At 49.3% G+C, this 26,364-nt stretch overlaps 1 protein-coding gene across 1 annotated transcript; it reads right to left on the bottom strand.

The window, feature by feature from the left end:
• Ccnf (cyclin F) lies at positions 1 to 25,918 on the bottom strand. Its single transcript, XM_041676128.1, has 17 exons — positions 25,829 to 25,918; positions 23,962 to 24,116; positions 20,903 to 21,009; positions 19,453 to 19,520; positions 18,068 to 18,261; positions 17,596 to 17,649; positions 16,810 to 16,914; positions 16,448 to 16,525; positions 14,469 to 14,620; positions 11,599 to 11,763; positions 8,711 to 8,834; positions 8,295 to 8,475; positions 7,647 to 7,734; positions 4,076 to 4,175; positions 3,859 to 3,986; positions 2,348 to 2,517; positions 1 to 1,852 (listed from the first exon to the last, which is right to left on the bottom strand). Exons 1-17 carry the CDS (start codon positions 25,842 to 25,844, stop codon positions 1,410 to 1,412), a joined length of 2,328 nt encoding a protein of 775 aa, XP_041532062.1. The 5' UTR covers positions 25,845 to 25,918; the 3' UTR covers positions 1 to 1,409.
• Positions 25,919 to 26,364: the final 446 nt, after the last annotated feature.

The raw sequence follows: 26,364 nt of genomic DNA, 5'->3' as shown, positions 1-26,364 counted from the left end.
CTCTTCACATTTAATCCTCACAACCTTCCTGTGAGGTAGGTATCACTATCCCCTCTTACAGCCGAGGAAACAGATGCACACATGCCCAGCTGAATACAATCCAAATGCCTGAGCTCTCCTTACACCAGTGTGTCCCAGCCAGAGTGGTCAGCATTCTGTTAACAGTAGCAGAACTGCCAATGGGGACAGCACAGAAAATGAAAACCGAGTAACCCTGCTCCACCTGTACTTTGGCTCAAGGATATTTTGGGGGCACTCCTGGGATTTTTCATAAGAGGAAACAGCATACATTTAGGGTCAGCATATCTGCTCAGCCTTCAGCATACTCCCCAAGTGTTGAGGCCAGCTGCCTCATAGTTCCAAGGCCTTTCAAACGAAGCAGACACTCTGGCAGTCTCTGGCCAGCCCAAAAGGACTGGAGACCTGTTTTCTTCCGGTGGAATCCAGCCACAAACAGCGAGTCCAGTGGCCTGCTTTCTTCCTGTAGAATTCAGCTGTCTTTTGTTAATTTGGATATTACAAGTGACTGTTTATGGCTAGCCTCTAGAAAAATCCATTTTCCATAAGGAAAGAGCGCAAGGATAGAAGCAAGAGGCCATTACCAGTTTCCTTTTTCTGAGGTCAGACGACCCAGTGCAGCCTGACCTGGGGCTTCTGGTCCTCTCGCCACATACTTCTGGCTGCTGAGACTGCCACCATGAGCCACCATGCACAACTAGATTTTCTTTTTCAGTTGAAGCTCAGCAATATTGGGAATTACCTTTTATCTGTTATCTTTTTATTTGACACCTTCTGCTTCGAATGCCTCCCCCTCTTTTCATTTCATTAGAAGAAATCTAGAAATAAAGGTGGGGAAAGATTGGCCTAGAAATTCAGTGCAGAAAGGTCACTTGGACACAGACAAAGCACTCTGAGGGGACAGATTTGGAAACTGAGTTCTAAGTGCCAGAGGGAGAGAGAGGAGCCTTTAGCCCCAGCTTCAAGGTTCTCACGCCTGACCACCAGACTGCAGTCAACACTGAGATGCAGGGTCACATGCTCCCTGGGATGAAATGGGCAGTGAGGTGTTCAGATGAGAGCTCCCCACTGGCCTAAAATAAGACAGCAGTGGGGGGTTGGAAATGTATTAGGGTACCTGGGCCACTAGTATTGCAAGGAAGCTGTCTGCTCCTGGCCTGGGATTGTGCGCACCAATACAGAGAGCCATGCTCCCAGAGAGAGCGGAGAGACAGGTTCCACAGGTGTGGCCTGATTGCTGTGAGGCTGGGCTTTTCACTGTATGACGTTCTGAGGGTTCACACTGCACTCGCCCTTCTGGGGTCTATACAGCACCTGTCTGCAGTGTCCCAGAGAAAGAGCGGCCCTCCCCAGTAAACAGTAAACATTCATCATGGCAAACACTGGCATTCTCAGAGCTTCAGGAAGCCTAAGTTCGTGTCTTCATCACTGTGCACTGACAGGTTTTGGCGCTTTACCCGCTGCTGGTGAACACCATTCTCTGGTGAGTTTGGGGGGCGACACTGTAAACATGACTTCTTGGCCTGATGGTGGCAAGGCTTTGTGTTTGAGTAGCTGCCCACAGACAGCACTGAGGTAGATTGGGGAGAGCCCCCTATGCCACCATCCAGGGAGCTGATGGGACTCGCGCTGCTGACGGAAGAGTATCCAGAGGTTGTGATGTCCTTGCCCAGATCTCCCCTGTTGCTGAGAAGGGGCCCAGGAGCTAGAGTTGGAGGTGCCTGGTGGCTCTTGTCCTCTGGCCAGGCCTCCTCATCGCTGGACTCCTGACAGCAGAGCTGTTCCGGGTTCATGTAGACCACAGTGACGTCAAGGAGTCCACTGGGAGCTGTAACTGGAAAATTCAGGGGAGAGTCTTTATGGTACAACCCAAGTTATCAGAAGTGACCGTATACCTGCTCAGGACTGGGTGGCCCAGGCTACTACCAGGTGAGAGCCATGAGTGACCTTGTTTCTCTCAAGCTGGGAGAATTACCCCAACAACTCTGAGGGCAGCAGAAGGCCACTCAATTCCTTTAATCTGAGTGGACACAAAAGCAAGCATTTGGAAAAGCAGTTGAAAGTTGTCCAGTCTTCCTGACCAGAAGATGAGAGACAGGACCGCCTGCAGTTTACATACACAGGTGTGACACAGTTCTACACACCCAAACTCCAGGCCCTTCAGCCAACAATGACCCAGGCAGAGAGGGATACAGGTTTAGACTCCATCCTCTCTGTCTGTGGGATGGGGAAAACCCTTGACCCCAGCCAGGGTGCCAGGCTCATATGCTTCTCTCCTCAGCACAGGGCGAGGTGGCCACCTGCACGCCCAGGCCTCCACACCACTCACCGTCACCCTCCTTCTCTCCTTCGCTCTCCTGGTCTCCCTCATAGCCAGAGCAGCAGTCCAGGCTCCAGTCCAGAAGGCTCCCCAGCAATGTCTCCTCCTGGCTCGACAGTTCTGCGGTGGGCGTGGTGACAAAGCTGCCCCTGTCCTCCTGAAGGCTGTTCTCCCGCTTCCTGCAGGGTAGAGAAGAGTCCAGAAAACCCTGGTCTCAGGTGACAGCACCCGGGGAGCCAACCTGGTCCTGGACATCTGCCTTAATACCTATATGCCCCTGGCTTTCACTGTGTGTTCTGGAAAATACCCACAAGACTGGAATAGTCTAAGACCTCAAGTGCAGGGGATTAATTGGAGGAAGAACTGGGAAAGACCAGGCCTCGGGTCTAGGAGTGAGTCCTGCCTTATTCTGGTCAGCTTGGGGCCCAGGGCCCCTCTGGGAACTGGCAGGAAGACCACCGCTCCACAGAATACTAGATGCACCAGAGAGATAGTGCTAGGCCTGAGTGCCCAGTGCAGTCTGTCTTTGGGCAAGGCCAGCAAACCTGTCCACCTGGGGTCAGGTGTAGAGAACTACAGGAAGGCCAGTCTCTGCGCGAAGCTGCCACGCCCACCAGGCCTTTCTGCCGCTGACTCGTGTCACCCTGGAGGTCTCTTCTAAAAGTCTGAAGGGGCGATGAAGGGTTTTCTGGGGAGCAGGCCTTTAGAGGAGCCCGTAACCCACCGCTGGTAGCTACAGGTGTCTGTCTAGGATAACCCTGTCCCCAGACGGTCAAGAATGACTAATGCAGAGTGAAATGTACATAGTGGCCCCTCAGCAGGATCCGAGTCTCCCCAATTCCAGGTGGGGAAGATGCCGTGGTGTTTCTTTCACAGCAGGTACGAGAGGAGGTAACCCCTGACACAGCTGCTTTTTTAGCCCCCCACCCCATGGAACACCCAGGCTCATGTGACAGGTCCTATCCAGTCACCCAGTTCCTGGCCTAAGATGCTCAGGAACACACAGGAGACCGAGAAGTCACAAAGGCAGGGCTGGCGCAGAGGGGAGCCTGCCCCCTGAGATTTTCAGGTTTAATAGTTCAGAGGGTAAGGTGGAGTTAACCTAGGGGGTACAGCCACAGTGCTGACATGTGCGATGGGGATCAAAGGAAGGAGACAAGGGGTGGGCAACAAAGACATTACACAGGCTACACCCAGTGTGGAGCAGGGGGACCAGGTGAACGATGGCGCAGGCTGGGAGAGAACTGGACAGGATCTACTGTGTTCAGGACCATCTTCCCTCCCAAGCAGCGGGGACAAAGCCAGACAGTGACTTCTGAGAAAGGAGAGGCAGGCTGGAGTAGAGATATTCAGGAACAGGCCCAGGCCAGAACCCCCTGGGTTAAACTTGGGACCTGTTGCTCCTTGGCACAAGCCTTAGGACGCTTCTACGAATGGCTGCAGTGTCAAGGAGGAAACTCAAACTTGACACCTGAGACCGCAGGCCACGGCACGGTTGCAGACGGTCAGGGCAGACTTACCGTTTGCTCCTCCTCCCGGAGGGTGAGCTGAAGAAGGTGTGGATCTCTCCTGTGCTGGGGAAAGACGGGGGCTCTGGGCTCTCCTGCTTCACTCCCAGTGCAGTGCACAGCTCTGCATAGCTCAGTACCTGTGGGGAGGCCAGAGTGAAGAATCCCACACCCCAGCGGGCACCCCCCCCCCCCCCCCCGGGAGCCCAAGTGGCGAAGGAGGGCATACCGCTTCCTGGCTGATTTCGTCATAGCACTTATCCTCAAAGCGCTGCTTCACAGCAATCAGAGAGACTTGTCTGTAGTCCTTGGGGGCATCGTCATGGAAACTGGAAACAGACAGAGAGGCTGACATATGAACCTCACCAAATCTAGACTAACTCCACCACCAGAGAGGGCAGCAAGCATTCAGAACCAGCCCCATTGATGGGGACACACGACAGTGAAGACTGGCAGCTCCTCAGTGGTTGGTTTCCCAAGACAGAGAGACACAAACACCCAAGGAACTTGCACTAGAATGTTTATTGCAGTCGGAGGTAGAAACAACCCACATATCCAACAATGGTCAGACAGACAAAGGTCCATTCAAACTGAAACTCACTCAAGCACCGACACACATCACAATATGAACCTGAAACAGGAAGCTCAGCAGGAGCCAGACTCACAAAGTGACGTATTAATGTGACTACTTTATACGCAATGTCTAGAACGGGCAAAGTCACAGCTGAGAAGCATGAACGGAAGCTGGGAAACGGTGACATCTAAATAGTGGGGTTTCTCTATGCAGCCCTGGCTGTCCTGGAACTCACTCTGTAGACCAGGCTGGCCTTGAATCAGAGATCCGCCCACTTCTGCCTCCCCAGTGCTGGGATTAAAGACTACCACCCAGCTGAGTGGGGTTCCTTTTGAGAGTTAGTGAAAATGTTCTAAAATGGGTTGTACAATTCTGAATATACGAAAAGCTTTTTAAGTTATATGACTTTTAGAAAACTTGCCCCAGTATTTGGGAGGTAGAGGTAGGTAGATCTTTGTGAGTTCAAGGCCAACCTGGTCTACATCGTGAGTTCCAGGACAGCCAGGGCTGCATAGAGAAACCCTGTCTCAAAACATCAACCAATCAAAACATTTAGTTTATAAATAAATGCTTCCAACTTAACTGGTTTATTTTATTTTTTTTCTTGGGTTTTTTGAGACAGGATTTCTCTGTAGCTTTGGAGCCTGTCCTGGAACTAGCTCTTGTAGACTAGGCTGGCCCCGAACTCACAGAGATCCACCTGCTTCTGCCTCCCAGTGCTGGGATTAAAGTTGTGTACCACCACCGTCTGGTTCAATTTAACCGGTTTAAAAAAACAACAGGAACTAGAGAGATGGCTCAGCGGTTAAGAGCATTGGTTGCTCTTTTAGGATCTTGGTTCAATTCCTAGCACTTAAGTGGCCGCTCACAACTGTCTGTAACTCTAAGATCTGACATCAATACAGGCAAAACACCGATGCACATAAAAATAAAATAAATATAAAAAAACTTATTCTAAAAAAACAATAAAAATAACTGGAGATATATTTAATATATTTAGCATACACAAACACATTTTTGTTTTTTTGGGGGGGACAAATAAACAATCCTTAGCAACAGCTTCTGGTTGCCAGCATCAGATGACAAACAACCAGAACAAGAAAAGGTGGGAGGGCCAAGACACTGATCCTGCTTGTAACAGTCACCCCCCTTCCTCAGCCACCAGCTAGCTACCTGTTCTGGGTGCCACAGGAAACAACAGAGTAGGCAAAGGCATAATACTGGCAGGTCCCACTCAGAGGAGCCCAGTGGAGAGACAGGAAGGCAAAGAATGTGTTGGTTAAAGGGGCACTGTGGATTTTTCTAGAGGGCTCTGACCTTACCCCAGAAGCCAACAGTGATGTTCTGGGCTGAGGTAAACAGAAGGAACGTGCTGTAAGGCCCAAGGCATGACAAAGGTCACGTGAAGGCCAGTGAGGAGGGACACTCAGAGCAAGGCAGCAGCTCAGACTGCAAGCGAGGCAGTCTGGGCTGGGATTAGGCATCCTTGGTTAATTTTCTGACAGAGCGATTGTGAGCAATGAAAGAAAACCAGGATTCCCTGGCTCCTCAGGGTGGAGGTGATGAGAATAGAGAACCAGAGAGCAGTGCCGCCCAGAGAAAGGACCCCAGGAAGGAAGCAATAAGCCAGCAGGAAGTGGGAGGAGCAAGTCTGCAAGCGAAGCTGAGAAAAGAAAGAGAAGCAGCCACAGGCAGATGCAAACCCAGCTTAGTGTCCCATGATATTCTACTTACAGTCTGCAGCCCAATGTCTGTCTGTACCTACCCTTGCACAGATGTCCCCAACCTGGAACATGGATGTGGGCACCCTGGTCTTACCCAGGTACCAGTTCCACAACCCCATTCATTCTCCCCACCCTGTTTCTTTCTTAAAAATGATTTATTTCACTGGGCGGTGGTGGCGCACGCCTTTAATCCCAGCACTGGGGAGACAGAAGCAGGCGGATCTCTCTGAGTTTGAGGCCAGCCTGGTCTACAGAGCTAGTTCCAGGACAGAATCCAAAGCCACAGAGAAACCTTGTCTCAAAAAAAAAAAAAAAAAGAATTTATTTCATTTATTTATTTCTTCTTTTATGTATAGGTGTTCCATCTGCATGTATGCCTATGCACCACATGCACAAGTGGTACCCGTGGAGGCCAGAAGATAGCATGGGGAACCCATAGAAATGGAGTTATAGATGGTTATGAGTCTCCAGGTGGGTGCTAGGAACTGAATGGAACCCAGGTCCTTTGGAAGAACATCAAATGCTCTTAATCACTGAACCATCTTTCTAGCTCCACCCACCGCCCACTCCCCTTTTCCTATAGACCGTCACAACCTGACACCCTGTACAGACTGTGGATGTCCTCTTTCCTTCTTTCTTTTTTAAAGTCATATAATATATTCTGATCATGGTTTCCCTTCCCCCATCTTCTCCCCACCCAACTCCAAGCCTTCTTTCTCTCTCTCCTCTGAAAACAAATAGGCATGTTAAAAAAGCAAGCAAACCAGAATTAACAAAATAAAACAACTTTAAAAACCTTAAACACACACACACAAAACCCATAAAAACACAAAATTGAGAACCATAATATACAAGCAAAAAAAGCAGTAAGACAAAAAAACTTCCCCAAGCAATACAAGACAAAAACAAACAAATAAACAAACAAAATTATGAAGTTCCTTTTGTGTTGCCATCTACTGCTGGGCATGGGGCCTAAGTTTAAGTGTGGTTTGTATATACTGTGAGATTCCATAAACGAAAACTTTTTTTCCTATCTGGCCTTTTTCTAAGGACCCAGAAGGTGAGGTAAGGAAAGAGCCACACAGGGTGAAGATGCAGGAGGGAGGCGGCAGAGCAGTGAGGGCGAGCTGAGGTGTGTGGGTGCGGCAGACGGGCACAGGCAAGGACTGTCTGCTGGCTCCTCTTCCTCAAGAAGACAGGTTCAGTGCGAACACAGAGGTAAGCCCAGGCCTGGAATTTTAAAACGCCAACCTGGGGCTGGCAAGACAGCTCTGTGGCTAAAGATGCTCGCTGCACAGGGCTGATGAGCTGAGTTCAATTTCCAGAACCCACGAAAGGGTGCAAAGAGGATTCACTGTGCAAGGCTGTTCTTTGACCTCACACGCACATGGTGGTACACGAGCTCACACAACCTAGAACAACTCTAGTCGGGACTGACAAGTGGCTCAGATTGACCATGACTCACGACCCCGCCACTCGTTCTCTCCAGCGCTGAGACTCACCACTTTTTATGAAGGCTCAAGACGCAGGGTGTGAGGTCGTTGTAAGAGAACCCAGTGAGGTCCCACAGGTAAGTGGTCCAAGGCTGTACTGGGGAGGAAAGCAGGCAGGAAATGTGACAGAGCCCCACAATCCCCACAGCTCTGCTAGTTTGATGACATTTCCCAGACTCGGGCTTTAGTTCCTTCAAAATACCCGTCAGGGTCAGCAAGACGGCGAGTGGGCAAAGGCACTCGTCACCAAGCCTGATGACCTGGGACAGATTCCTAGAAGCCAGCCACATGGCAGAAGGAGAGAACCAACTCCTGCAAGCCATTCATCCTCCAGCAGCCACACTCATACCATGGCATTGTCTGTGCACACACGTGCACATGTAAGTTAAATATAAATGTGAGGAACAAAACAACCAAACCAAACTAAAACATCCTTGAATAGCTCCACATAAGGTGTGCACTGTTGAAACTATACACTGCTTCAGCTGGAACCACCTCACCGCCCCCCCCCCCCAACTGTTTTGGGGTCATTCTGCTGTGCTTTCTTCTCCAGGAAGGATGAGGAAGTGTTATTTTCTGCCCTTCCAACCTCTCCTACCTGAGAGCTTTCCCAGACACCAGGACACTCCCCCTCCCCCACCACAGGGCTTCTCTTACTCTCTCCATGCATCAGCCTGGCCAGGAGCAGGGCTGCAGAGGCGAGGCGGGCTGGGGCATAGATGGACAGGCTGGTGTGCAGCAGGGAGAGCTCGCAGAGAAAGCTGCACAGGTGCTGGGTTCTGGGTGCAACAGGGACCAGTGTCAGCAAGACCTCTTTGTAGTCAACCACAGTAGGGACCTAAACAGGAGAAGGAAGTAAATATCATGTCTCATCCGGCAATGTCACACCACGGCCCAGCCTGGCAGGGGTCTGGCCAAGTGTCCATGCTGATGCCTAAGCTCGGGCTTTCTGTGCACATGGCACACTGCACGCATGGCTTCTAGGTGCTGTCTCCACAGCACCTGCCACCTCACCCTCGCGACCTCAAACAAGAAGGTAATTTTGTTCAAAGGAAAGCCCAAACCCCACTTACTCGAATCTTCCCTTCCAGAGCAGAGATGATCTCTCCCATCATCCGGACCAGGTCCTCGTACTTGTACGTGTTGTCTGTGAGCCACACGGCTTCTCTAATTGTCAAAATCTCTTTGCTGATGAACCTGGAATGCAGAGACGGGGTCTCAGTTCTGAGTTGGGGGGGGCTACATACAGCTTAGGAAGCGTCTGGGAGGCTTCAAGTGACAAAAGGCACAGCGGATTAGAGGTGCCACAAAGAGGGAAGCCAAACAAGACACTCAGACCAAATAGGAAAGACGACTGCAGAAGTGTCAGCTCCCAAAGAAACCTGGACAAGTCTCTCTGAGTACCTGTGGCCCCTCCCCTCAAGGCTTTGATTCCCTCCCTCCCCAGCTTCTTATCCTTACATAACTCAGCCACTTCAGCTATACATACAGCCTTGTGGTGTTCTCTCTCTCTCTCTCTCTCTCTCTCTCTCTCCTGCTCCTGGACCACTCTTGCTTCTCCTTCTCTCTCTCCTTTCGTGGCCTGGTCTATTCTGCTGGCCATTTTCAGTCTGGACTCTTCCAGATGCCTCTGGCTGTTCTCACCCTCATATCTACAATGAAGCCCCTCTCTGCAACCATACTCAAAAGTGGTCATATCCCCATTTTCATTCGAAAAGGACCTATGAGGGACACTATAATTCAGTTCTCTAATTCTCTTTACAACCTTACGGATGAGAGCTTTGCTGGTTTTGTTTGGTTGTGCTGTGGTTCAAACCCAGACACTAATCCAATGCTGGAACCTTAACGGACCTTTTCAGCTCCTGCCTTATCTTTGGACAGGATCTGAGTATAAGCAGTACAAACGCGAGCAGGTGAGCTACTGGGAGCAAACACTGGCAGCAAAGGGCCTGGAGGTTGCTTGAAGGTCTACACACAGCCCAGCCACAGGAATCCTGACTGTCCCTGAGGCAACTGGGCACCCTGTTCTCTACCCGCCACAGGAGCTGATCCCAGGAACACTCTGCTCCAGTGGTCCCACTGGCACCCTCCCCAGCAAATGTGGACTGTTGCTCAGTCCTGGCACTCTGCAGCATGAATGACTGCCATTCGGCCCGCCAGAGTGGGCAGGAGGGAGAAGGTCACTCATGAGCGAGCCCTGCACTGAGCCCTGAGGTGACGGTGGAGAGAAGAGGCAACATAGGCTCTGAGAGCAAAGCTAGGGCACCTCAGTCTGCTGAGGGGGGGAAGCAGGCTTCACGTATTCCAGATCTGCCTGCCATGTGTACTGCCGTGCCCAGTCTGCAGTTTAAAGACCTGGGGTGAGAGATTTAGATCAAAGAGCCTATTTGAAAAAGGCTTGGGGTATGGCAGGTTCACTTTGCTATCCCTCAAGTCATGAGGCCTCCTTTGGTGGTAAAAAGCCATGCTTCTTCCAGCTGGCGTACGGACACCCAAAGGTACTATAGTGTCCACGGTGAGTGGGTATGTCCATGACTAACCCGCTATGAAAGGTGAGCGTGGGCAGCTTTGGTGGCTACAGGAACAATGATAACCCAGAGAGCTTGGAAGAGAGCAAGATGTGAACTAGGTAGGGCTCCCTCATGTCTACACAGAATAAAAACCCAACCCAGTAGCCTTGGACACTCTGCCTGCATGTTCAGGTAAGTGTCAACCTGACACAAGATAGGGTCACCTGGGACAGAGGAATCTTTCTGGAGACTGCTTTACAGGCAAGTCACTAGGGCATTTTCTTGGTTGATGATTGATATGAGAGGGCCCCAGCTCACTGTAGTGGTGAGGCCCCTGGGCTGATGGTTCTGGGTGCTATAAGAAAGCAGGCCGAGCAAATGATGAGGAGCAAGCCAGTAGGCAGCACTCCTCCATGGCCTCCATAACAGGCCTTTTTCTTTTGGTTTTTCCAGACAGGGTTTCTTTGTGTAGCCCTGGTTGTCCTGGAACTTGCTTTATAGATCAGGCTGGCCTTGAACTCACAGAGATCTACCTGGTTCTGCCTCCCAAGGACTAGGATTAAAGACGTGCATCACGATGTCCAGTCTCTGCATCAGTTCTTACCTCCAGGTTCCCACCCTGACTTCCCTTAGAGATTAACTGTTACCTGAAGTGTAAGCCAACATAACCCTTTTCTCATCAAGTTGCTTTTGGTCATGTGTTTTATCACAGCAATAGAAACCCTAGGGAAGGGAGTTCTCACAAGAGCATAGGAAGTAGTTAGCAGCAATGCTATTCCTTACTCAGCAGGCCCAAGAGACAAGGAGAGGGTCTGGAATGTGTGTCCTAAGGGAAACGGTAGACCATGTTGAGTTTAGGAGAATAAGAAAATGTAAGCCATATTTTGAAATCTGCATTCCACAGCACTTCCAGAGGCCAAAGCCATGGTAAAGGAAGCACTGGCTGAGGACAGGCAGTTTGGGATAAAATACAAAGCCTGAGAGACAGAGAGAGCACCCTCCTCCGAGTGGCATCCTTGTGCAGGAATAGCTCTGAACTGAGGCTCTCCTGCCCAGGACTATGGGAAGCAGATGGTAAAGACCTGAGATTTTAACATCAGTGATACAGTCCTGTGAACTCTGAGGACTGAGGAGGAGGGTAAGGGCGGACCGCTATCATCCGTCTTGGCAACTGTCACCCTTTGGTTCCTGGGAAAGTGTGGTCTAGCTTAGGCCCTCCCAAGTCCATGTCTGGGTCCTGAGACTGTGTGGGGATACAGGACCCCAGCAGAGGTACAGTCAACCTACGAAGGGTCAACTCTGCTATCTCTCCCTTAGACAATTGAGCAGGTAGGACCCTTAAGACTCATTTCTCTTAAAAATTGGCTACCAGAATGGGGAGGATAATGGCCCCACACCCCAGAGGGACCAGCACATATGCACACAGTCCCATTTGAATAAGGGGTTCTCACCGGGTACAGATGACCATGCAGGCAATGCCGAGAAGCTGGAGCTTGTACCGGGGTACCAGCCTCCTCCGCAAGTACCGGTCTACACACTCCACTGTCAGGTGGAGACATAGGCTCGTGAAGTCCTTCATTGTGGCAACTTCTACCAACCAGTCGATGAGGATGTACCTGTGGAGAGAGGGCCACCTGTGAAAACCAGGCCAAGTGCCATACTTGCGAATTATGCCCAAGTTTTTCCAGTCTAAGCAAATGAGCTGATCACTTTGGAATCACTGGTCTACCAACCTAGAGACTCCATGTCCCAGGGAGTTGGGGAGGCCCACAGCTATGACTGGGAGGCTGGTGGGTCCACAAATCTCTGTACCCTGCCTCCCGGTGTTCAGAAATTTAAGTCGCGAAATGTCAGCCCTCAGTCACCAAAGCACTGGCTGAGCTCAATCCTCGGTGCAAACGGAGGCAGTGGGTACAAAATGGGATGCACAGCAGGGCTGGGGACTAGAAATTGGGTTTGGGTCACTGTGGACCATTGGGCTCTTCTGTTTGGACCCTTATAACAATGCTCTGCCGAGGATCAGAGCCAGAAATGCCACTTAAAGCAAGAGCCACTCAGTCTCCACACTAAAATCTTCTGGTTCCCTCATCCAGCACCTTAGATGGATGCACAGAAGGCTGGCAGAAGTGTCCCTCTCTACCAGGGAGGTAAAACCTGGGAACCAAGACCATAAATAATTCCAGGAGGTATTTGGAAGACAGAGGACGCCTTTTGGGAATTGGTTCGCTCCTACTGAGTGGGTCCTAGGAAGTGAACTTGGGTTTTCAGGTTTGGCAGCAAGCACCTCTGCCTGATGAGCCATCTAGCTGGCCCCAGTGATCTGATTTTAGAAATCAGACTACTGGGCTATCAAGAGCGCTGGGGCCAGGCAGTGGTGACAAAAGCCTTTAATCCCAGCGCTTGGGAGGCAGAGGCAGGCAGGTCTCTCTGAGTTCGAGGCCAGCCTGGTCTACATACAGGGCAAGTTCCAGGACAGCTAAGGCTACACAGAGAAATCCTGTCTTTTTTTTTTTTTAAAGATTTATTTTTATTTATTTATTATGTATACAACATTCTGCCCCACAAGCCAGAGGAGGGTGCCAGATCTCATTACAGATGGTTGTGAGCCACCATGTGGTTGCTGGGAATTGAACTCAGGACCTTTGGAAGAGCTGAGCCATCTCTCCAGCCCCGAGAAATCCTGTCTTGAAAAAAACCAAAAAGAGTGCTGAGATGAAAAAGGCATGCATTGGGGGCTGGAGAGATGGCTCAGAGGTTAAGAGCATTGTCTGTTCTTCCAAAGGTCCTGAGTTCAATTCCCAGCAACCACATGGTGGCCCACAACCATCTGTAATGGGGTCTGGTGCCCTCTTCTGGCCTGCAGGCATACATACAGACAGAATATTGTATACATAATAAACAAATATTTAAAAAAACCAAAAAAACCAAGAGACTTTGTCAAAAAAAAAAAAAAAAAAGCATGCATCAACAGGAGACAGGATCTTTCACTGGGACCCAGGGCTTCCAAATTAGACCAGCCTGGCTGGGCACAGAACCCCAAGGACCCAGAAGTCTCCACTTCCTCAGTGCCAGGACCATAAGCGCATGGCACTACTCCATTCTCCACTCCCTCCAAGCACTAGGTACCAAACTCAAGTCCTCATTCTTGTACAGCGAGCAAATTCCTCAAGGAGGCCATCACCCTAGCCCCAGGACAAACATTTCTTAAAAGACATTTACTGATCACATTATCTTGTTCCAAGCAGTGCGTATAAGGGGCTTCCCATCACAACTCCAAACTTTATTTGAAATTTCAGATGACAGCTTAAAAAAAAAAAAAAACATGCATTTTCTATTTCACCCTCTAACACTCTGTAGCTTTGTGTCAGCACTAGGGTCTGCAGCCTGGAAGAAAGGCGACCGTGCTGGGTGTCACAGGAGCTGTGCCAGGGAAGCAACTGGTTTGGGTCTGACTCTAGTCACTCAATGGCACGAAATACCCTAATTATAAAGAGCTGTAAAGAAAAGGTTGTAGGCTGGGGTTGTGGGTTAGTGGTAATTCATCATAAGGTGTGAGTTCAAAATATAGGCCCTTTTGTATCCAAAAAAAAGGGGGGTTGTATTTGGGCCTCAGAGACTGGAGGTATGAATGAGTCTCAGCATTTTACATGTTTAGGACAGTTTAACATGGTCTTCGGCTTTTTTTTTTTTTTTTTTTTTTTTTTTTGGTTTTTCGAGACAGGGTTTCTCTGTGGCTTTGGAGCCTGTCCTGGAACTTGCTCTGTAGACCAGGCTAGTCTCGAACTCAGAGATCCGCCTGCCTCTGCCCCCCCAAGTGCTGGGATTAAAGGCGTGCGCCACCATCGCCCGGCGGTCTTCGGCTTTAAAGACTTCAGTGACTCACGCCTACACTCCCAGAACTCAGGAGGCCAAAGAAGGATACCACAAGTTCAGGGTTAGCCTGGGCTACAGCAGGGCTGAGGAGATGGTTAACGGCTTGCCGAGCAAGTGTGAGCATTAGTGTTTGGATCCCCAGAACCCACGAAAAGGCCAGGTGTGTGTCGTGACCAGCTGCTAATTACAGCTTTGGAAGCTGGGATGGGGTCCTCAGAATAATACAGTTAGCGAGAGTGACTGGTGAGCTCCCGTCGGCCTGAGAGACCCTGTCTTGTTGAATGAGGGAGAAGAGCAATGGAAGATTTACAGCATCAGCTTTGGGTCTCACGTGCATGTGCCCACATGCACTCCTACACGCATACATGCACTCACGCACGCACGCACGCAAAAAGGGAAAAGATACTGCTCTGCAGTCAGATCAAACACAGGCTCTGGAAGGCCTCACCTCATCGTGTCACTGAGCCCCTTCTGCACAGAGAAGACCTGCTGCTTGTTGACAGCCCGGGAGGCCTGGAACAGCTGGCAGACCGTTTCATTGCAGGCTTTCCCCTCTAGTCCAAGCTGGCTTCCACTTGCACAGGCTTTGGCCAAGGCCAGCTGTGGGAGAGAGAAGGGCGGCATGAACTCCCAGCTTCTCCACTCAGAAGGGCTCAGCAGGTGGACAGCACACATCTGCCTGCCCAAGTCGATCTCTCTAGGATGGGGACCTCTCTGCACCAGTTTCCCTTTTTATTTTACTAATTAAATTGATTTTAATTTATGCATCTTGATAGCAGTTTCCCTTCCCTCTTCTACTTCCATTAACCCCCCTCATCGCGCCCCTCTGTTTCTGTTTCTGTTCAGAAAGGAGCAGGCCTTTCATGGATATCAACAAACAGGGCTTATCAAGTTGCAGTAAGACTAAACACCTCCCCTTGTATTAAGGCTGGGAAAAGCAACCCAGTATGAGAAACAGGGTCCCCAAAGCCAGCCAAAGCTTTAAGGACAGCCCCTGCTCCCACTGTTAGGAGTCCCACAAGTAGAACAAGTTACACAACTGTCACATGTATGTAGAGGGCTTAGGTCAGCCCCACACACGCTCCCTGGTTGTCGGTTCAGACTCTGTGAACTCCTATGAGCCCAGGTTAGCTGATTTTGTGGGTTTTCTTGTTGTGTCCTTTACCCTCTGGCTCACAATCCTTCCTGCCTTTCTTTAGCAGGATTCCCCGAGCTCAGCCTAATGTTTGGCTGTGGGCCTTTGTGTCTGTTTATATCAGATACTGGATGAATCCTCTCTGATGACTCAATCTATGAGTCCTTTTTTGTTTTTTTTTAAAACTAAACTAATAAATACATAATTTAAAGATATGTGTGTGTGTGTGTGTGTGTGTGTGTATGGGTGTTTTGCCTACATGTATGTCTGCACCATGTGCATGCCTGGTGCCCAAGAGGACAGAAGAAGGTATCAGGTCCCTTGGAACTGGAATTACAGGTGATTTTGAGTGGCTTCTGAGAAATGAACCAAGGTCCTCTTGGAGAATAGTTGGTAGTCTTTTCTTTCCTGAGACAGAGTTTCTTTGCGTATCTCCCTGGAATTCTCTCTGTATACCTGTCTGGCCTCGAACTCACAGAGATCTGCCTGCCTCTGCCTCCCAAGTGCTACCGAGCATCTCTGCAGCCCCAATAGTTTCCTCTCTTCTGAGACGGTACACTTATGGCACTGGAGTCAACAGATGAGGATGGACGGAGATGTGTCAGAATCCAGGATCTACTGCCCACAGGGACTTCAGACGGTCACTGTCGACACCCGCCACACACTTCCGTCTGATTTCCCAGGACACATACAGCCTGGTGTATATGGATTTATGACCACAGTGTACTTGCATCTTTTTCCCCACCTAGCAATTCTATCAGTTTCTCCAGCTATCTGACGTAGGTACCCTTACCTACTCTTCCATTTAGAGTTCCATCCGATTCCCTACCTGCCGAGTCTATAGGACGGCTGTGGGGTTGCCTGCATCCACTCAAGAACCCTCTCAAAGGTCCACGCTGAGTGCTGACTTCATATCATTCATAGCAAACAGCTCATTTATTTTGCCTTCATTGGCAGAAACCACCATCACTAAAAATACCTTAGGTTACAGAGATGGCTCAGGAGGTAAGAGCACTCGCTGCTCTTCCAGGGGACCCAGATTCAATTCAGGTGGCCTGTAACTCTAATTCCAGGAGACCCAATATCCTTTTCTGGTCTCCACGGGCACTGCACACTCATGGGTCACACATAGGTAAGCACACACACGTACATAAACGAAAAATTAAAACTGAACAAAAGACTCAGCTCTCGCGCTGGGCCAGTCTTACTTATTGCTTCCCTAAGTCTCCTGCTGAGAGACTAGACAGGCCTGCCCCAAAACTGAAAGCAAAGAATCCAGATCTCCACGTCACCTGTGCTTCCCAGCAGCCTTTGGCAGCATAATCCCTGAGTTTCCGGAAATTGTGGAGGCATCGTCCAGGATCAGACATCTGCCAACAAGAGAGAGGAAGCCTTACATGACTGTGTCCTGAGAGGGACCACAGGGTTCTAAATATCTCTCCCTCATGCTTCAACTTCATTGGCTTCTCCAACATTTACCCTCAAGTCACGGGAGTCTTTTGGGAGATGTTTGATAGCAGATCGCTGCTCAGATGAGCCCAAAGATCCAGGAGCCCAGGAGCCGAGAAAACATCCTCCCTTTGGTAAATTTCATCCAGGACCACAGGAAACTGCTCCTTGTGGTCTAACCACCACCAGACAAGGTTCCACTTACATCTAGCCTTCTGTCACTATCCCAAAGGAGGTACGAGCTGGCCAAGCATCCCTGACGAGCAGACTCCTCAAAGAGGCTGTGAGCCTGCTTCCTTTTTTCTTCGTCCTAGAAGACCAAGCAGAGGGTTCTTTCTCACCTTCTGTGCAATGCCAAGCCCCTCTTCCATTTCCTCTAAACAATCACACGCAGAGTGGTAACGGATGAATTAACTACATCAGAGCAAGAAAGGATGCCACTGAACACACAGTGCTCAACAAGTAACCGACAGGGTGTAGGGTGTCGGGCTCTGCCTCCCATTAGTGTGGGGCAGCTTTCGGACACACAAAGCCTGCATCCACCCTTGCTGTCACAGGAAACCCCTTTAGCACCAGGAATGGTGGTACTGAGAAGTGTTCTTCTGCCTCACTTGTCTTCCACATCCTTTTGCCGTGTTCCCTAAAAGTTACTACCAGTTCTAAACCCGCGAAAGGGATCCACAGATCAGAGCCTGTTAAAATGCCCGGGAGGTTAGGATCCTGCATGGCCCACCAGCAGGAGCGCCCTGTGAGGATCACAGCAGCACTGCCTGGGCTGTTCCCAGCACATCCGCTCTGCTGGGCTCTTAGTTACGTAGTCCCATTTACCTCCCTCAAAAGCAGAGTGGGCGGAGCAGCTCAGAGCAGGGCCTGGCATTTGTATTGGCCTTAGACACTCCCCTTTGTCAGTTTTCAAGGATTTTGTGGATCTAGGCCCCTGAAAGGCCAAGCAAGGCAAAGTCTAATAAATAAAGAGAAAAACTTGACTTACCTCAAAAAGATTTAGCACTCTTCCCAGGCAGTGTAGTATGGAAGCTTTATGAGCCTAAAGAGAACGGTAAGTATGATTCCGGGCAGACAGAACTCCCCCAGTCCTGCTGTCCAGACCCCCACCCCGCCAATCCTCGATTTCAGTTTTCAGCTGTGGTTGTTTTAATCAGCCTAAATCTTTAGTTTCCATGCACCGACATGTTCACCAAGATCTCTGTCCTCACCCCAGACCCTAAGACCTCCACCACACCCATTCAAGATGTTTCTCCTACATCATCCGCACCCTCTTTGCTTTTCGGGAGTAATCCCAGCATGCTGGCGAAAGCACTACCACTGAGCTAGAGCCCCAGCCCTGGACTCAGTTTTGTGCACCCCCACTCCTTGACCCACGGAACCGACTCCAGGTTTCCCTTCGTCCTGGGACATTAGCTGGGCTCATGGCCGCTGTGCCCTGTGGCCTCTCCTGGACTTACTTTCTGTAACTGGCACTCTGTCCTGAGGCTGTCGTGGACCACGGCCTTGCAGCAGCTTCCAGACGCTGACCATGGTGGGCGGATGAAGAGCCAGATAAAGGGCTCAGAACCCATATTCAACTTCTCAGCCATACTAAAGAAGCGAGAGGCCTTCAGGCCATTCACTTCCGCACAGGCCTCATCTGACACAGACACTGTGGGAGAAACAGAACAAACTCATGACGTCTCTGGGACATGGAACGAACAAAGATCGCCAGTCTTTTGGCAAAACCTGACATGGTGCAAAGCTTCAGACAGAAGAGCTCTGAGGGATGAGGCTCCAAACGCTCCCCATTTTGTTCAGGTAATTTCTGACACAGGCCCCCACTGGAGTCATTCAGGAAGCCTGGATTGTGACCCTCAGGGGATGGTTCTCCCACAGCTTTAACCTTCTTCCTCGAGGGAAATGACCCTGCATATGGCAGATGGCAGGAAGGAAGGGTTCTCTCTCTCTCTCTCTCTCTCTCTCTTTCTTTCTCTCTCTCTCTTTCTGGTTTCTTTGTGTAGAACTGTCCTTAGAACTGACCTAGGGGACCAGGCTGGGGAAAGGGTCTCCTAAGGATGAGCCTGTTCTAAAATGAGAACAACCCTAGGAAAATACAAAAACAAACAAAATAAAGAAAAAACCCACCAACAACTATGAACTTACACACTGTAGGTACGTGAATGACCTCTGGGAATGGCTAACTGACAAGAGGGAGGGGGCAGGACCTCGGTGTGGAAGCGCAGGCTGCTCACAGGCTCTTGGCCCTAACAGTCCTGTTAGCTGGCCAAGGTCAGGGACTATCAGCCAGACACCAGACCTTGAAGATGTAGGACAGCGGTAGTCTACACTCTAAATGTTACACTTTGGAGACTGGGCATCACAGCTGAGGCTCACTCCTCCAGTGCCGAGCAGAGGAGCAGGGAAAAAAGCCTGTTAAGGAGCAGCTCGCCTTGAGCAAAAGGATTTAGGCTGTAGACAGCTCTGCTGTTAGCCACACAGACCCATGCCTGTGTCACTGGTCCCCTGCAGAATGAGGCACGCTGATTTCTTTCCAAACTCTAGAGGATGGCCAAGGGAAGAAGCTATCTACATCCGTGAATAGGTCTTGGTGTTGCCCGGACTGAAGGGAGGGCATCTGGAGACAGGGGGATTTGCCTGAGCAGTCCCCATTCTGAGGCTCTGCTCAGTCATTCCTTGCTGACCCAAGTGAGGGAAAAGAGGTGACCTTGTTAGCACCTATGTCAAACTGTCAAGGGGAGACACAGGGCCAATATCAGCAGAACTATGCTGCTAAATCTCCAAAGGGCTGAGGCTCATGCTTATCTCAGATGCCACCACACATCGGGGCCCCGGGACTTACAGCCTTCATTGTAGAGGTAGGCGATTCCCAACTTCACAGCAGCTTCGAAGTTTCCCTTTTCAGCAGCCCTAAAGAAGTACGAGCATAGACACCACATTACTTAGGTCACGAAGGTTATGTGCCACACAGCACTGGACACTGAAATACTCATTTCCGGACTGAATATTTTTTCATGAAATATAATCAAATACTGTTTATTGATTGCATGCTACGATGGAGATGAACCCATCCAAATTGAATTAAGAATCTCATGATTCTGTCTATATGAGGCATCTACAACTGGCAAACCCAGAGACAGAAAATAGATAAGGGATTGTCCAGGGCTTCTGTGCTTGGGGTTGGGGGTGGGAAATGCCTACTAAAGAGTACACAATTTCTCTTTAGGACAATAAAAATGATCTAAGTAGAATAGCACGAAGCGTGTAGAACTGTGACTATACTAAACCCAGGAAGTCCCACCTGTTCCAGGGGATTTAACTCCCTCCTCTGGCACCTGGGCACTGCACATAGGTAGTGCAAATACACATGCAAGCACTCACACACATGCATAAAATTAAATCCTTAAAAAACTTTTTTTTGTGCGTCGGTGTTTTTCCTGTATGTATATCTGTGTGAGGTGCCCAGTACCCTGGAACTGGAGTTACAGAGTTGTGAGCTGCCATGTGGATGCTGGGAATTGAACCTGGGTTCTCTGTAAGAACAGTCTTTACTCTTAATTGCTGAGCCATCTTTCCAGTCCCCAAATAAATAAATCTTTAAAAGAAAAAAGAAAAAGAAATAAACAGATTTTTATCCAGAAGCAACCCAAGCAAGGCACCCTGCAGCTAGAGTATCTCCCTGTGCTTCTTCAGCAGTTCAAGTCTGGGAAGTAGAATGCCCATGAGGAAAATTCTGTCCTGAGTTCGTTTCTCAGCAACGGAAAGGATCAAACTCAGTCCCCGTTCCATGGACATACTCTGTCTTTAACCACAATTAGCAGTCTTAGACGGTGGGCCTGGTCACTGGCACCCAGGATCCTAGATTATAGGTCTGCTGTGTGCCCCCCCCCACTGCCACACACATACACACACAGCCCTCTCCCTGTCACGACTCCAGCAAGGGAGTGCGTCATCCAGAGACTGAAATATTACAGACTGAAATTACTCAGTTTTGAACAAAGGAAAAGAAAGCTGAATAAAGCTTCCATGAGCAGGTGACTCACACGGAGCCAATCAGGAACGGTCACACCCAAGTGGGACCCTCTGGAAGTAGGGCAGGCCTAGAGGACATGCAATGCAGGGCTTGCTGGGAGCAAGGTGACTCAACAGGTGAGTTTCTTCAGGTTTGAATCTCTTTCCGGGGATGAGGGCAACAGGAAAACAGGACCCGCGTCAGGACTGGGGCATTAGCCCCACAGCAAAGACACCAATGGCAGAAGGAAATCAGGGCACTGTTCTCAGAGCACGGGTACCTTTCAAAGAGCTTCAGGTTCTTCGGAGAAGGCCACAGCTCTTGGAAGCTGGCAGATGCCCACACGCTGGCATGGTTGTCTACCAGGTACTTCAGGTGGGAGTGCACCTGCAGAGCAATGAGAGCCGTGAGTGAATTACCAAGGGACTCCTGAAGATGGGGCATACGTAGATATACCAGTCTCAGAACAGTAAAGGACCCAGGTTCTAAACAACCCTGTTTTATATGGGAAACAGAAGCCAGAAATGAGTTTCTCTGATGTTCTGGGGGTCGCGGGGAGGAATAATGGCACCAGACAAAAGAACAAGCACCTCGGTTAATAAAGGGACATTAATCTCAGCACTCAGAGGCAGACACAGGCACAACTTTGTGAGTTCCAGGCCATCCAGGAGACACAGTGTAGTGACTGTCAGAGGGATGGAGGGAAGAAGGAAGGAGAGAGAGAGGGAAAGAAAGAAGACACCTTTGCAGGGAACTAGAGAAATGGGTCCGTGCCAGGCAGGACAGAAATCTATCTTGTGTACTCCTTTAGTTCTGAGTTCAAGGCCAACCTGATCTGGTTCTAGGAGAGCCAGGGCTGCACAGAGAAATGCCTCAAAAAACCCTAAACAAACAAACAAATAATTTTGATTTCTTTGCCTGGTACCCTGGTAGAGCAGTCAGGAGGATGGAAATTTAGAGGCACTCAAAGGAAAAAGACTGAGTCCTACTGTTGCAATCTTAAGACCCAGGAGCCTCTATCCCAGGCAGATAAAACCCAAGTCAAGAACACGGGCGAGCACTGTAAACCCTAGGGTTTCCATTGTAGTGGTGAATGTAGCAGCCTATGCTTCTGCAGGTGACACCAGTGAGCATATACAGGCGTCACACAGTGGATCCGGGCCGGCGTTTACAGCTGGTTTACGGTATGCTCTACGGTCAATCATTTATTTAACTCAAGCCCAATCCGGTGGCATTATAAGTTAGATGGGATTGGTCTTAAAACGGCTTTTGTTTGTTTTATTCTGCTTTTTTCTTTTTTTAAAGATAGTCTCACTCTGCTGCCTACAGCACAGCTTAAACTGTGGGTCACATAGCTGAACAGAGGGCTACAAAAAACTTGTAGTAAAAGCCTTCTGAACAGGCAAAAACCAAAATTTAATTGAACTGAGGTGTGTGACATGTTGTATCACGTGACTTCGCTGCAGACTTGGTTCTGAACACACAATACATATGTGTGCACCATGTATACTGTTGAGGATCCATGCTGCCTGAAACCCCTGTGCAAAGCTTTCTGCTCTAACCGAAACGTAGTCTGGGATTCTGAGACACAAGAACCTTTCCTTCCTACCACCATTTCCTCAGCACCTAATTATCATACTGGACTCTCTCTGGATCGCAATCTTGGAATATTTGGTTTTTAAAATTGCTCTTGAAGCTGGGCTGTGATGGTGCATGCCTTCAAGGCCAGCCTGGTCTATAGAATGAATTCCAGGACAGGCAGGGCTACACAGAGAAACCCTGTCTTTGAAAAACAAAACAAAACAACAGAAAATGCTCTTGATGTTGCTGACTTCAGTTTTACAAAACAAAAAACCCTAAATGAAGGGACAGGAGAGATGAGTGGTTAGAGCACTTGCTGAAGACCTGGGTTCAATTCTCGGCACCCACATGGTGGGTCAAAGTCAATCCTAACTCAGGTTCCAGAAGACCCAAGACTGGAAGCAGGCATGTGGACAAATGGACATGCAAGCAAAGGATACATTAAAACATCTAAATTGCTGAATTTTGTCTTAAGACAAAATTTCTAAACAAAACTAACCCCTGAAAGGGCCCTAAACATATTTGCCCCCACTTTGAGACAGGTCTCTCTACATAGTACTGTCTGCCCCAGAACTTGCTGTGTAGACCAGGCTAGCCTCAAACCAACAGAGGTCTTCCTGCTTCTGTCTCCCACGTGCTGGGATTAAGACATGCACCACCATGCCCAGCTCTATTTCTGCCATTTAAAAATTCTCATTAACATTATCTTAATCCTATTTATTTGCTATGTACATGGTATATGTACATATGCATTACGGACATACACACACATGGCAATCGTGTGGCAATCCCAGGACAACTTTCAGGAGTTGGTTTTTATGTTGCTGGGGTTACAGGCATGAATTACTATGTCCAATGCATGGTCTTTTTAAAGTTTTTGTTTTTATTTTATGTATATGGATATTTTACCTGCATGTATCTGTGTATCACATGTATGTCTAGTGCCTGAGGAGATCAGAAGAGAAATCAAATTCCCTGGAACTAGAGTCATAGATGGTTATTAGCCTCTATGTGGATCCAGAAAACTGAACCCTGGTCTTCTGAAATAGTCAGTGCTCTTAACTGCCTAACCATCTCTCCAGCCCACTGCCTTCTTTTCTTGAGATGCAATTTTTACTGCCACAAAAGTGTCTTTTATTCTCTTGAAATAAACATTGAAATGAGTAGCCCCTATAACTGAAACACCTCCAAGCACCAATTAACAATATCACCTTGTTTGACAGGCCTGCAATTCAACCACAGGAGAGGTAGAAGCAGGAGGATCAGGAGTTCAAGGTCATCCTTGGCCACACAGGTACTTCTCGAACCCTGAGCTAAGTTGGAGGATTGGGGGATTTCAAGAGCAGTCTTCACTACTTGAGATTCTGCTTCAACCAACCAACTAACTAAGTAATAAAAACTATTCTTGGGACTGGAGAAATAGCTCAGCAGTTAAAAGCACTGGCTGTTCATCAAGAGGACCCAAGATTCAATTCCTAGCACCCATAGACAGCTGATCAAACTCCAGTCCCAGGGATCAGACGCCCTCTCCTGGCCTCTTCAGGCACTGCATGCTCATGGTGCACAGACAGACCGGCAGGCAAAACACTCATATACGTTAAGATAAAATAAAAAAAATCATTTAAAAAATAAAATAAAACCACCATTTCCTTTGCTTTCTTTTTGAATCAAAGTTTTATATGAACACTTAAGAACATGAGACTTTTACAGTTTAACCAACAATACTAGGACTGGTATTGTTTCCATATGGTGACTTACAGCTCGGACAGCAAGGATGTCCCCGACAGAAAGCCATTTCAGGATATGGAAGAGTACATCTTCTGGGAGACTCAAGATGGTTAAGTTTCGGGGTCTTCTTTTGAGTCTTCGCTTGGTAGGATAACAGAAACACTTGGCACACCTACAATGGATTACTTAAGGAAAAAAACCACAAGCCTTGGTGAGATGAAAGGTTGTATGTGAAGATAATTTAATAGTTACTGTTCTCTGTTCACACAAGTCCTAAAACTAAATAAAGTATACTATATGAATCACTTAAGATACCACCGTTCCTTCAATATCCCATAAATATTCATGGTGAATACCAGATAATATGTAATCGAGTATTGGAAACTTTCTGATTCCAGGTCCATATGATAACCAGAAAGGGGCTGTGGGGCGCAGCCAATACTGATGAATGTTTTCCTTCAACTTCACTCAGGAAAGTACTTTGGGGACCTGAAAAATGGCTCAGCAGTTAACACAAGGCTCAAAATAGTCAGCAAGGTCCCTGGGACTTGGGCTGTATATTTTTGTTTCTTGTTTTGTTTCTTAAGATGGGGTCCTCTGTAGCCCAGGCTGACCTCAAATTCACTCATATAGCTGAGGCTGCCCTCGAACCCCTGATCCTCCCTGCCTCTGCTTCCCAAGTACTGACTTACAAGTGTCAGCCACCATGATCACTTTGCTCATATTTGCACGTGTGACTAAAAAGCATAAGGTTCAATATGGACCTAGAAACTTCCGTGGCACAGACAGGCAACTCAATAGGACAGCTAGACCAGGTCTCAGCTTGGCAGATGTCAGTGCTGTCCAGTCCCGGAACCCAGTGGTCTGCTAAACTCAGCATATAGTGAAATTGCAATGTAAGATCTAGCTCGGTGGTTCTCAACCTTCCTAAAAGATGAGACCCTTCCTTATGCTGTGGAGACCCCCAAACAGAAAATCATTTCGCTGCTAACTTCCTAACTGTAATTTTGCCACTGTTAGGAATTGTAATGTAAATATCTGCTATGTAACCCCTGTGAAAGGATGGCTTGCCCCTCCCGAAGGGGTCGCGACCCACATATCTAGATGTACATGACACTGGGTCCCTTTAGAGGAGCTCTCTTCCCAGTTCCTCACAGTGGGTAATTCCAATGTTTGCTTCAGCAATCCACTCAACGCTGAAGGCTTTCTCCCTTTGCTTCACAAGCCCCTCCACCCCGACCCCTTCAGGAATCTTAAGAGCTGTCTTTCTACCCATTTTTCCTCCTCACACTGAGGCCAAGTGGCTCTTCCCTGGGCCTTGGTAAAGCTCTCTATCAGGAGGTCTCTAGAGACTGCCCACTCCCAAACTCTTGACCTGTTTTATCGGAAACTAAATGTACTGCAAAAGTCAAATGCATACCCAGGGCATATCTACGAATATTATCATAATAGTTTCCTGATTCACCTGCTCTAGAATACACATCTGAAGTGTTTAACTACTTTAACAAGTGAAATCGCAACCCCAAGTCGTACGACATTTTTACAGGGACAGATCCTGTTGGCTCCGCCGATCGTTGCTGCGGACGCGACACTCGGGAGATCGAGCCTCCATCAAGAGCCCGGACAGGACGTGAAATCGAGCTATATTGTTGAAATCGCTCTCGACTACCCTAAATCGCCCCGGGTAACAGGAGGCGTAGGTGCCGGGCGGGCATTTAAACCGCGCGGGCGGGCTCACAGTGGGGGATCCGCGTCTACCCGTGCTTGGTGTGTGTGTGTGTGTGTGTGTGCGTGTGTGTGTGTGTGTGTGCGTGTGTGTGTGTATGCGACGTGCCCTCCCGGATCACAGGGGCCTAAGTCAGGACCCATCGCCTGCCCGGCTCCCGCCAGCACTCACCACCGCCGCTCCCCATCGCCGAGCTCTGGACACTGCCGCCCGAGATCGCTCACGAGCGCGCCCGCGCCTGGGGCAAGTGCGCTGAGCGCCGCACGCAGGCGCGGACACCACCCCCGCCCCATTTTCAAACGCGCCCGGAGCTCCTACTGGTAGGAGCACGGAGTTACGCCCCCCAGATTGCCAGCCTCTCCCGCCCCGCAGGCTCTGGGCACTTGTGATTGGCTTCATCAGGACGCAAATTCAAACGCTGGTTGTCTATTGGCTTATCGCTCGTGTCTAACCCGCCTTCTCCGCTGGGCGGGGGGCAGGGAGAAGCGCAGCTGGCGCCGGCGGGCTAGCCCAAAAAGCCCGCCTGGACCCAGAGAGGATTTTTCTCCCTCGCTCACTTTTCCGACCCTCTGGGAGCGGGTCACGGGTGCGTCCACCCAGCGGTACTACCTGTCCCTTCCACGCGAGCTTCCCGCCAAGGAGACTGGGTTTGGAGACGCCACCTCTAACACTGATGTGGAGATTGCTGAGGCCGGGCTCCGAGTCCC

Source organism: Microtus oregoni, unplaced genomic scaffold (assembly GCF_018167655.1).
Source record: "Microtus oregoni isolate MIOR12 unplaced genomic scaffold, Mior012 000027F_ref0000203, whole genome shotgun sequence".
Classification (NCBI taxonomy): domain Eukaryota; kingdom Metazoa; phylum Chordata; class Mammalia; order Rodentia; family Cricetidae; genus Microtus; species Microtus oregoni.
This window is presented reverse-complemented; position numbering and strand designations above follow the sequence as displayed.

Bases quoted from the DNA above. Each gene is read 5' to 3' on its own strand.
- Ccnf (XM_041676128.1), bottom strand. The intron at 17,650-18,067 runs GTAAGTCCAGGA...CGTTCTCTTTAG, and splicing joins CAGAGTGCCAGTTACAGAAA to GCTCATAAAGCTTCCATACT. The intron at 16,915-17,595 runs GTAAGTCAAGTT...TTGGTCTTCTAG, and splicing joins GAGTGCTAAATCTTTTTGAG to GACGAAGAAAAAAGGAAGCA.